The sequence below is a fragment of the Lissotriton vulgaris genome, chromosome 11, assembly GCF_964263255.1.
Source record: "Lissotriton vulgaris chromosome 11, aLisVul1.2, whole genome shotgun sequence".
Classification (NCBI taxonomy): domain Eukaryota; kingdom Metazoa; phylum Chordata; class Amphibia; order Caudata; family Salamandridae; genus Lissotriton; species Lissotriton vulgaris.
In genome coordinates, this window is record NC_141699.1 from 257,544,944 (window position 1) to 257,557,958 (window position 13,015).

Genomic DNA, 13,015 nt, shown 5'->3' on the forward strand with positions numbered 1-13,015 from the left:
GCCAGTGCTTGTTAAGTTTGGGATAGCTTACGAGCATCTGCTCTTCCAGTTATCCCACACGAGGGTTTGAATTGTCCTTAAAGCTCAAGGAGAAGGAGCTACTGCTCTCTCTCACCGGTTTAGGGAATCCTGTCAGCGTGTAACTGACGAGGTCTATCTTTTAACCGGGGCACCCGAGTTCGTGCAAAAGCGGAGTCGATTTCGAACTCCAGGGTTGGGATGACCAGGCTGAAAGGCTACGGGCGTCTAAGGCTAGGCAACGAGTTCTCTGAGTCAAACCTAGAACACAGAACAGGGAACGCTTGTCCCTTACCTTTCCGGCGTCTTCCCTCGATCTCGGCAATATCCGATGATGTCGCCCGGCGCCGCTTCTGTTTTTATGAGTCACCGCATTTCGCGCATGCGCAGCGCACAGGCTCACGGGATACGTAGTCCCATCGTCGGCCGTTCTTGTAGTTTCCTGCGTTCGGCCAAGCGCACAGCGGAGCTGAATATGGCATTCACACACTACTGAACGCGCACTCTTAAGTGCATCAGCAGTGCACTGTGAATCAGAGCGTTTTACAGGCCTGTCACGGATGTATGACGTTACAACGCATACTTTTACAACACATACCTTTACAACGCATTTTTTACAACGCAACATCCATTACAACGCATTCCATTACAACGCATGGCATTACAACAAACTTTTTTAAACTACCTTTACAACGCATTCCATTACATCGCATACTACCTTTTTAACGCATACCATTACAACGCATAACATTACATTGCATGTAAGGTAAGTATTGGATAGTGTAGGGGTAAAAATTACTATTCTAACTCAAGGGGGGTGCAACAGTAGGGTAAGTGTTGGATAGTGTAGGGGTAAAAATTACTATTCTAACTCCAGGGGGTGCAACAGTAGGGTAAGTCTTGGATAGTGTAGGGGTAAAAATTACTATTCTAACTCCAGGGGTTGCAACAGTAGGGTAAGTGTTGGATAGTGTAGGGGTAAAAATTACTATTCTAACTCCAGGGGGTGCAACAGTAGGGTAAGTGTTGGATAGTGTAGGGGTAAAAATTACTATTCTAACTCCAGGGGGTGCAATAGTAGGGTAAGTGTTGGATAGTGTAAGGGTACTATGTGTTGTAATGCTATGCGTTGTAATGGTATGCGTTGTAATGACTGCGTTGTAATGACATGCGTTGTAGTGGTATGCGTTGTAGTGTCATGCGTTGTAATGGTTGCGTTGTAATGGCATGCGTTGTAATGGATGTTGCGTTGTAAAAGTTTTGTTGTAATGGTAGTGCATTGTAAAAGTTGTGTTGTAAAGGTTGTTTCCCGCCTGTCACAGATAATAAATGCTATCAAAACGAAATCCTACAAAACAATATACTACTGGCCGGCAGCAATTCATACCCGGACAACGTCTGGACGGGCTGCTAGTATTAGTATAGAATAGAATAGGTATAGATGAGGCCACCTTGTCAAAGCACCATGTCATCCCAGCAAAACATTCCGAACTCTTCCCTGCTCTTCTTTACTACCTCCCCTCAGGCTCCTGTCCTAAAGGGACAGAATCATAATTAAGAGCACACACCACAGAACCAGTTTTTTGTGAGCTTCTATTTTGCTCCGACCAAGAATGATTTGGGCTGACCCATTGTGGCTCAAAGGCTCTCCACCTGTCCTTCTAAACAGTTCATTTCAAGATGGATACTCTACAAAGTATTAGCCTTGCCAGGGATGTTTTTGATGGCCATAGACCCTAGGAATGCATATCTGTACAGTCACGTCAATCCGTCCCATCAGATGTTTCTGAGGTTCTGTGGGCTGGGGTTCCATTGGCATTTCCAGTGTTGTCCTTTGGCCTCATGTCATCTTTAAGCATGTTGACCAAGGTTTTGTTGCCAGTTTTAGCTTTCCTTTGCAGCTAAGGAATTCTTATTCGCTGGCACCTGGGCGATTCTCTCTTCCATACTCTGTCAGTACAGATGGCTGTCCAAGACACAGAAACAGTTTGTCGGACTCTGGACAAATGCATTTTTTGATCAACTATCCAAGCTCACACAGAACACACTGTTAGGACTTGCAGTCTATTATGGTCAGTTTCAGAACTTAACTGAAGCAAGAGTGTATAGACCTATGGATTTAGCTGTTGTGTCTTTTTCAGAAGGACATGGCTTTAGAAAGGCATTGATTCCAGGCATAGGAAAGAAAAGCAGGTAGGTCACTTGCCCTCATTTTCTTCTTGCCTATCATGTCAAACACTGACTTTTTGTTTATTGTGTCAGACCTCATGCACGTTTCTGATGCCTTGAGGGCCCAAGCACCTAAATCCACTGACCCGACATCTTTTGCAACATTGCATCTGTTGAACCACATTTTTCAGGCCCAGGTGTAAATGTGGAAATTTATCTTGGATGGGGGTCAGTAAGGACCTCTCCCTGTCATCTTAAGAAGAGAAGTTCCTCACTCTCCCCCCTGGATCATTATTGGTCAGGTCCACTTACCTGCCTTTTTTGACCTGCTGATGGTGAGGATGGACTCATGCTTTATGCCCAGGCAATCACATTCTTTCTTCAGGAGCAGATAATCCTTCTTCCCTCTTTTTACACTCCTGCTGTTGAGAAGAGGAAGATGAGAAAGGTTGGTATCACTGAGGTACATGTCTATATTTCCAGGGCTACAGCCTATTCCACATGAAATGCATGGCCTGGGTCCTCAGGGCAATATGGCGTATACCTTGACACTTATTTGTTGGATTAAGTCAACCATGTGTCTTGCATGAATCAACTGGCCCTTCTTTACTGGGTTGATGCATGGCAGATCTACTTGTGAATGTGTTCATCCCAGGCGGAAGGTAGTGGGACACCCGTTTTGGACTTCTCTGCAACATTGCTGCTTAATACTGGTTGGAAGTGAGAAGAAGAGTTTCATAGACTTTTGGGGCATTTAATCTGAAGTGGTTGTTCTTTTCTTTCAGGATTTAGAGAGAAGGCATGCCACCATGGTATAGCCACAATAAAAAGACTGGGATGCATAAGGTTATGAGGAGTTAATGGAGATACTAGTTACCGGTAATTTATGTTACTCTGATAACCCTTCCTTGTCCAAGTACTGGCAATCCTCCCTCCGTCTCTCAGGATGACTCTGATTCCAAAAATACTCAAGTGGGTGTGGGTCTGGGCCTCTTATGGCAACATCCAAAGGAATAAGACGGGCCTAAAGTGGAGCAGTAGAGAAAAGCTCTCAATGTTGTGCTGGTGTCTGAGGGTTGTGGCTGTGCAGTAGGTACTGGGTCAAGTAAGGGATACTGGAGGAATAAAGCTTAGAGGTAAGTATTTGGCTGTTTTGTGCACACTTGTTCTAGTGAAGCTCTTTCGGTAATGTGGGCACCAAGTGACCCTCTGTACTGATTCTTATTTTTCCTTCTATCAGTATGTTAAAAGCAGATACCAGGACTATTCCCTGCCACACAAGTATGCCCTGGAGCTGTTAACTATCTACGCCTGGGAGCAGGGCAGCGGGGCTGTGGACTTCCGCACAGAACAGGGATTTTGCACCCTCATGAAACTGCTCTGTCAGTATCAGAAGCTCTGCGTACATTGGATGACGTACTACGACTTTGAGAACCCGGACGTAGGGGACTATGTCAGGAAGCAACTGAGGAAGCCCAGGTCAGACCCTCACACCCACAGTTTTCACTCTCAATCTGTACATTCTCTTTCTCCGCCTCTCTGGGTAATGTGTCACTCTCCCTCTGTCTTTTTCATTCCTTGTCTTCCTAATTACTTCAATCTCCTTACTTCTCCCTGCATTTATCTCTCTTTTTCCAATTTTAGCAACTCATATTCCTCTAAATAGGTTTCCAACCTCATGTGTTTCTCGAGCTGCCCTGTCCCCTATATAGATCTGCGCTTTCTACCTGCATGTGTATCTATTTTGTCTCCATTTTTTAGTGTCTCTCTTTTCTACCTTCACTCTTTGTTCCTTGGACTTTCTTTGTTTATCTCATTCGAGATAAGTCTCTATTTCCCTCTTTCTACATATGTGGCTGTTTCTGTAATTGTGTCTACCTTTCACCTTCCTCTCTGTATACAGTTTACTATGTTCCCAGTATTCTCTGTTTCTCACATCTGTCCTGACAGCCAACCTCTCTCTCGCTCTTTGTTCACTGTTTCTGTGCCTCATTTCTATACCAGTCTCCCTTTGTATAGGTATTTCCCTGTGCCATGTCTATGTCTGTAGTTATCCCGGTGCTGGTTGGTGTCTCTGCATATTTGTTAGTTTCTATCTAACAGTATTGTAGCCAATATTTAACACCCAGCCCAGCATTAATATTTATTTTGATGTTACCAGTTTCTGATTGTTTGACTAGAGTTTTTAGTTCTTAAAGGAAGTTCAAGTTGCCAGATGATTATTGGTTTCTAGCTGGAGTTTGGTGTCCCCACAAAGAGTTTGAGCAGAAACAATAGTTTTCTACTCATCATCCTCTTTAAGGGTGAGAGACCAGGTCGGTGTTAGTTGACGCAAGTTCCGCTGAAGGAGATTGGTGTTTCTTTCTGAGGGGTTTTCACTAGGTTCCCCATCCGGATGTATGACGTTACAACGCATACTTTTACAACGCCTACCTTTACAACGCAATTTTTACAACACAACATCCATTACAACGCATACCTTTACAACGCATGCCATTACAACGAATTCTTAGAAACTACCTATACAATGCATTCCACTACAACGCCTACTACCTTTACAACGCATACCATTACAACGCATAACATTACATTGCATGTAAGGTAAGTGTTGGATAGTGTAGGGGTTAGAATTACTATTCTAACTCCAGGGGGTGCAACAGTAGGGTAAGTGTTGGATAGTGTAGGGTTAAAAATTACTATTCTAACTCCAGGGGGTGCAACAGTAGGGTAAGTGTTGGATAGTGTAGGGGTAAAAATTACTATTCTAACTCCAGGGGGTGCAACAGTAGGGTAAGTGTTGGATAGTGTAAGGGTACTATGTGTTGTAATGCTATGCGTTGTAATGGTATGCGTTGTAATGACTGCGTTGTAATGGCATGCGTTGTAGTGGTGGGCGTTGTAGTGTCATGCGTTGTAATGGTTGCGTTGTAAATGCATGTGTTGTAATGGATGTTGCGTTGTAAAAGTTTCGTTGTAATGATAGTGCGGTGTAAAAGTTGCATTGTAAAGGTTGTTTCCCTCCCCACCCTGATGCACATACATAATTAGTTAGTGTGTTTAACCTGAGTGCGTAGAGATCCTGAGCATGCATGCGGATGGCTGTTTCTGGGACTCACTGGTATCTGCTTGCGGGGAAGCCACAACATGGCCCTCATACTGTGCGCTTTTGTACTAATAAACATGCAACACCGTAACATACTAAGCTGTACATGTGTATTATCTCTACCTAGAGTACACAGGTTAAGAAAACCAGCATCTAGATTTGATTTGATTTCTAGAGGCCCACGCATAGTGCAAGTCAAAACTCAATTGTCTCCTCTCCTAAGAGTGAACTCACACCCAAAGTCTGGGTCAGGTTGGTGCACATGGTTGGCATGATTATGTGACGGAACAGCGAAAGCCTAATTACCGACAGCTTTTACAACAAAAGTATCACCACGACGCTAGCATTATCACACCAGTTTCTAGGTGGAATACTGTTATTACGCTGGCACATATATCATTATTGTACTTATATTTACAACAAACACCATCAGGGGCGCAACTAGACCCGAATTTCAGGAGGTGGGGTAACACTCCCAGCCATGGCTGACCCTTGCACTGGTTGCCCACGGTGCAACAGTGTTTTTTGGTGCCACCTCCCCCATTTCCTCCTCCTCCATGACTTCCCTGACTACCACTCACCAACAATGTACCTCATCTCTGATGGCACGAGGCCAACTGATAAGAGTTGATTACTGCCCGTGCATGCTTGCGTTTGGCAAGGGTCACTTATCAGAACAATAGGAACACATTCGGATACGGTTCTTGATGCTTGTTTTAAAAGCTGTGTTGCTTGGGATGAGGTTCCAGAGGTCACTTGCTGATAATTGCTGTACACATTAGTGAAAAAACTAACTGTGTGACCCACCAAGATTGTTAGAGCTGATATCTGACCATAACAATGACTCGAGGGAACCAGCTCCAGCCTGCCTTAGCTTGTGGCCCATTTTAAAATAAGCACCTGCACCTAACATATCATAGTTTAGGAGGCCTAGTTCTAATTGAATCTGTGCAGCAGATGCAGATTTTGGCAGCTGAAGGACCATTTTATAAATCTTGGTCACATGTTGGTTTAATGTAATGCTGGGTTTACCTAGGGAGATTTCGAAGCCATACGACAATATGGGGTCTTTTTTAGCTCTCATGACTTCCAATTTTGGGGCTAGGCTCGGTCCTGTCAATTTTTAAGAAAGTTTTGAAAGGTTAACTTCAAGGGCCATGGCTTTCATAGCGATGTTGCTGCGATATTTGACAAAAGTAGCCTTAGAGTTGATGTTGATCCCCAAGTATGTATATGATTTTCCTACTGAGAGTTCAGAGTTATGGAGCTATGGGCCAAATGTAGGTAAGTTCCATTTACGATTCTAAAATACTGAATTTTACCGATTCCGTATTTCAGAATCGGTAAATGGTATGTAGGTAAGTATTCGGTAAAGGTTACCGAATCAGTAATAATTGGTAATTACCGATTCTGTAATTCCCATTCATTCCTATGGGCCTGGAGGCCCATAGGAATGAATGGGAATTACTGAATCGGTAAATACCGATTTGGTAATGGGGGAACACATTCAAGGGTGGCAGGGTGTCACATTGACACCCTGTTGCACTCCTGAATAGTGCATAGGTGCACATGTGGCACACATACATGCCCTAAGGGCATGTACGTCTGCCACATGGCACTTTTGAAAAAGCATACAATTCCTTTTTCAAAGGTTTTCGATATTTACCACCAACTTTTATTTGGTGGTAAATACAGATTCCTTAACCATGCAATGCACTCATTTGAGTGCTCCCTACATTTCAGATTTGGTAATTTACTGATTAGGTATTTTAAGGAATCGGTAATTTAACGATTCCTTAAATTACCGAATCAGTAAATTACCGAATCTGAAATGTAGCCACCTACATCTCAATAGCATAATACTGGTCGGTAATGGCCGAAATTCAGTCATTTCGGCCATTACCGACCGGTATTGGGCTACCTACATCTGGCCCTATATCATTTATTTAGTAGTCGTTGCAGCCCAACTCGCGTGTAGACTTGTGAAAAACTCGGGCGTGCCAGAGTTAAGACTCCAGACACTGCCCAGCTGAGCCCACAGCAGCTCGAGCTGCAGCAGCCGGGGCTAAGACACATGACAGGGGAGGCGGTGGTTAGGAGGGAGGATGTAGAAGCCCTTTTAGCCTTATGGGCGTTGCGTGCCTGAACACCATACTTGTGTGTGCATTTGGCTACCGCACGCTGTAAGCCTATGCCGGTCCTCAAATTCTTCTGCTTCCTTCCTGCCACAAATTAGCCCCTGGGAAGGGAGAGGGAACCAGCTCACTCCATTATTTAATGTTGACATGTAATACTGCAAGCGGACGCTAGAGGAAGCCACATCCTCAAAAGTGGCACTGAGGAGTTTTACATAGCCATCAATGCTTTTCCTATTGATATTCACTCCATATTTTTGGGTAGTAAGTCCATTCGTTGGTTGGGTGCTCGTAAACCTGGCTCGTTTGTAGATTTGTCCAATGCTATTGCTTTACAGGTTATAACTTCTAATTGGAAGGATGCTTCTAAAGTCTCCTTTTCTGCTTGGTGGAATCTTTTAAGTCTCCATCACAGGCTTGACAGAGCTTATGTTACCTCTTCGCAGCAGCTTATTCGTAAGGAGGCCTCTTGTCTCCTCTCACTAATTGTATTTCCTCCTCTGCATTGCATGCTATGGAAAGTAACTTTGTTTTTCAGCCGCCGTGAATGCTGCACTTATTTCTTTTTTATAATGTTCGAATTCTATAGATTGAATATTTCTATTTGCGATTTTGTTCTATTTGTTATTGGAAATGTTTTACTAGATTATAGAATTGGATTGCTGACATCTCTTTTCTTTTTTTCCTTTCCTTTTTCTTTTCTTTCTTCCCCCTTTCATTCTTCCTTTCTTTCTTTTACCACTTCTCTAATCTTTAAAATTCGAAAGCAAAAATGCTAAATTTAATATGGTACTATTTGATTTTATTTCACTCTTAACATTAGTTTTTAATTCTGGCAATGTATGTTTTATCAGATTTTTCAGCATTTGTTTACCATTTATATTCTTTGTTACCCTTTGTATCCGTTTTTATGCTCTTTAGTATAACTTTGTACCATGTTCTCTTTATCTGTTTTCTAAACAAAAACAAAAAGAGTGGGATGTGTTCATTGAAGCCAAAACCAGAATGAAGAATTATTTTGATACCACTATCAGCGTTATAATGAAGAGGTGCAATTTCTAGTACAGATACCAGGCCCCTGGTGAGGCAATTGCTTCTCATGTTGCGACCCTAAGAATGTTTGACCAAAGTGCACATTGAGGGACATGGATGCGATCATCCGCGATCAGGTGTTAATGCGCACCACTTGCCTGAAGGCGCGGGAGAAATTATGTCATAGGCAGCCCAGCCTAGAAAGCTGGTATCAACCATTAAGAGCATGGAAAAGTCAGCTAAAGGAATGAATTTGCTGCACAAACCAGACTACCACCAAGTGAACATCAGTCGGGTTAACAACAAAGAAGAAGAGTCAGCAATGAAGCCGTTCGGAAAGAACAGCTCAAAAAACGCCCCCACTGTGCACAGTGGCAAATTTACATGCTTTTGGTGTGGATTCAGTACTCTCTTGCCATCTAACAAGGGATGTCCTGCATTAGGCAAAGTTTGCAAGGGAAAACTGGACATTTCTTCAAAGGTGGTGCCCAGTGACAAAATCTTTGTCGGTGCCCCCTCCACACAACCTTTGTGTTGTACCCTAAACTTATGCAGTAAAACTGCTGATTTCATGCCAATTTGTGGGCTCAGATGTATGCTGTTCTGGGCACATAACTGTTAAATGTAGTATTTACTGTATTCCTCAAAACATATGAAAGACTTCATCTTGAGGCACATAATACAGGAGGGAAAGAGGTGAGGTGCACATTTATTTAGAAGCACATAGAGTAGCGGAATCAATAAGCGCACTCTTCTGCAAGGCATTGTGTGGCGCGCAACCAGTGACAGGTGCAAGGCTGTGTTAAGCACAGCCAAGTGCACACTGCTTGAAACAGTGAGGTTTTGAAAATAAAATGCAAAAAATTGACATTTTGGAGCACAGAAGATCCAAAGAGTTAGTGTTATAAGCCTAGGCCCTTATGTTTCAGACCTTTACAAAAGAAATGGCACAAATTCAAGAAGGAACATAGAGAGACGTGAGTTCAGATGAGAACAAGAATGAACCATTGACTCCAACTTGGTTCCACAGTTCTTACGTTGGCAGCTCTAGCCGTTTGGCCACATCTTCTATGCTGGCTACTCATATTTGTAAGATGGCAAGACCGTACGTGTATCGACAGCTGTGTCAAAAATACCAGAACAGACTGTACACACCAGGGCAGCAGAATGAAGCTGGTAAGTCTCAGACTCTACATACTTAAGCAGCCATCTACGGAGAGAAAAGTTGACGCCACATTCCAGCACAGCAAAGTAAAAAGGGTCCATAAGCACACTGCATATATTTCGGATAGCAGTGTAAAGACACAAAAGCAGTCTGTACACCAGGAGAGGAGTACAAAGAGAGACAGGGGCATACTGTACGGAACTGGTCAACAGTGTACAGACAGGGGCAGACTGAACACAGCAGGCAGGGGTATAGCTTTGATTGGTGTAGCAGGTGCATTGGCACCAGTTTCCAAAGAGCTGTGAGGCCAAGTGAACCGGATTATAGCATACATGGCAATTTCGACACTACAAAGGGGGAATTTTGAAAAATACATTGGGGGATTTTATTTTCTCCATTAAAGTACATTGAAGCACAGATAATTTTAGGCAGGAGACTGCTAAAATTAGGTAATTTTTGGCTTAAAAAATCTATAGTCTCAGAAGAAAAATCAGGTCTTCTGGCATGTATGTTATAGCTTACAATTTAAACAGTGACCAAGAGGTCCATTTCCTTCCTTGGATTAGAGCCTATGACTTACTGACTACACTACTGACAGCAGGAGATCATTGTTAAGAGACACGAGCAAGCTGTGCACTTTGGGGCACCACTGTAAAGTAAGACACAATAGATAAGACAGCAGTCAAAAAGGGGAAAGCTGTACATTGAAAAGAGAGCCATGCAGACTGCGTACATTTAAACATACAGGCATGAGAGGGTTGTTCACAAGAGAAAACTATTACAGAGTGACTTGGAAAGCTTGCACATACGAGAGATGAATTAAAGCATTGTTTTCCGTCACGGTGCTGTTCCTCTGTTTTCTTTGATGGACGTTCAAGTAAAGGCCAGTGCTGTCTCGCCTATATTTGTAAGCTGCTCTGGCATAGGCGATCCAACATCTCCTGAGTCAGAGGAGCCGTCTTTAGGGGATTTACACACGCTGCACTCGGTATGTCAAACCTCTTCATCTGCGATCATGTGAGCACCTCTGTCCGTCTTTTATTTCCATGAAGTCGTGGAAATGAAAGATAGACAATGGTGCTTGTTTTGGTCACAGCGCAAACAGCACCCTCCATGCTAGGAGCCCTGTGCAGCCGCACCAGTTGCACCGCCCTAAGGCCCGCCTTGATCATCAATAAGGAAGATTTACAAAACCAGCCCAGGTGCAATGTCTGTGTGAATGGAGAAAATGTGGAGATGTTGGTGGACACTGGATCCAGAATCAGAATCTTGTCGAAAGACACTTACAATAATTTAAAGTGCAAGATTCCGCTAGAAGCCAGCAGAATCATTCCAGGTGCCTACTGTGGTCACAAGATAAAATGAGAAGGAGTATTCAGCGCAGATTTGTCATTCAATGAGAAAAACACCTTACAATAATTTTCGTGGTGGACTACAATGTCAACATCCTTGGATGGTTAGATCAACAGAAGCTGAGAATGGCTTGAAAACAATCCTCAAATAATGCAAGGGAGTGTTCAGTGAGCAACTGGGATGCTTAAAGAATTTCAAACATGAGATAATTTCGAAAACCAACACATGCCCTGTCAAACATTGCATCGGAAACATACCCCAGTGAACTTGTGCGGAGGTCAAAGCTATTCTGAAGAGTTGGTGTAGCAGTGGAATAATCGAATCAATCAATGCGTCTCAATGGCTTTCACCCGTGGTCATTACGAAGAAGCAGAATGGAGCAATCCCCCTATACATCTACCTTTGCAAGCTTAACCATTCATGTGGTAGCCGATTGTCAACTCCTACCCCTAATAAATGAGATGGTGATGACATTGTAGTGGCCAAAAATCTTTACAACACTACATTTCAGTGCAGCATACCATCAAATACAACTGGCTGAGGGGTGAAAAAAAGTATACAGCATTCATCACACCTGAAGGAGCATATCAGTTTTGCAGGTTGACTTTCAGGCTGTGTTCTGCATTTGCTGTACTCTAGCGAATAATTAATCAACTGTTCTGTGGAATGGAAGATGTGAAGTCATTCCAAGATGATGTACTGATTTTAGCAAGTCGAAGGAAGAACACACAGCCATGCAGAGGAAGGTCCTACAAAGGATTCAGGACAGTGGGCTTACATTGCAAAATGACAAATGCACATTTTTCAATGGGGCTGTTGAGTATTAAGGCCATCTCATTAATGGAAATGGAGTTCAACCAAAACCATCTTTGATATCTTTGTCAAAGGGTGGCCTCGTGAAAGAGTGTTAGACAAGGCATTGAGACACAATTGGAAAATGAAAGACAGCTTCAGTGTTATCGAAGATGTCATTCTCTGTGGTGAATCCTTGATGGTACCGACATCCTTGGGGGAGGGTTAATAACCATAGCCCTCGAAGGCCATGTGGGGATGACGGGTACTAAATGAAGGTTAAGGGAGAGATACTGGTGTTCCTTTGTGGATCATGTTGTTGATGTATATGTCAGTCGTTGTTCAGTCTGTACTAAAGCAGACAAAACTATGACCACACACCAATGTCCCATGACATCTGTGAAACTGCATGAAGGTCCTTGGATAAAAGTCAGCAGCAACTTCAATGGCCAAATGAATACTTTACCCTAGAGATGTGTTATGCTACGATTATTACAGCAAGTGGGGAGAAGTCAAATTTGTAGCACAACCTACCATGTCCGAATTTGTGAGCTTCTTGAAGGAATTATTTTGCAGAGAGGGTTTCCCCATCAGTTAGTCACTGATAATGGAGTTCAGTTTGTGTCCACGGAACCGGTTACCTTCATGGAAAAGAATGGCAAAGAACATATATGGTCTCCCATATACCATCCACAAGGCAATGGCAAGGTTGAATGAGCAATTGCCTAATTAAGGAAACCATCCAAATGGATTTAGGGTCACACATTCCTGTTGAGGCAGCTCTTAGGACTAGATTGTGGTCATATCGTGCTAGTCCACACAACACCACAGGTGCAACCCCTTTGAGCTGATCCGGGGTAGCGTGGCTGTCATACAATTGAAGCTATGCTGGTCTTTGACTTGGAAGAAATGGGAAGATGAGAACAGAAGGGATAAAGAGATCAAGATGAGAAGTCTGGTGGACAAACACCAGAAGCGCATGTGCAGCAATTATGACGCTAGGAATGTGGTGACGATGTTTGTGAGAGCAGGTGATGTTGTGAGAGTGAAGTATCTGAGGAAAAGAGCAAACATGTGCAGATACAGTGAGCCAAGGCGTGTGGTCAAGACCAAGGGTGCTGCTGTTCTACTAGACAACGGTCAATGGAGGAATGGATCAAATGTTGTTAGCAGTAGGGCCCAAGAAACAGTGTGCAGGCATGATACTGTTCAGAATGATAAATCAGTATCAGCTGGAAATGCCAATAA

The 13,015-nt window shown here is 43.2% G+C and overlaps 1 protein-coding gene across 1 annotated transcript in view; it reads left to right on the forward strand.

Annotated features, from left to right (window-relative positions):
• Positions 1-13,015, forward strand: part of LOC147679611 (2'-5'-oligoadenylate synthase 1-like) — a 163,004-nt gene that overhangs the window by 93,400 nt on the left and 56,589 nt on the right. Inside the window, exon 4 of the mRNA XM_086943182.1 lies at positions 3,428-3,666. Within this exon, the coding sequence (XP_086799308.1) occupies positions 3,428-3,666 (239 nt within the window). The remainder of the gene's footprint in view (positions 1-3,427; positions 3,667-13,015) is intronic.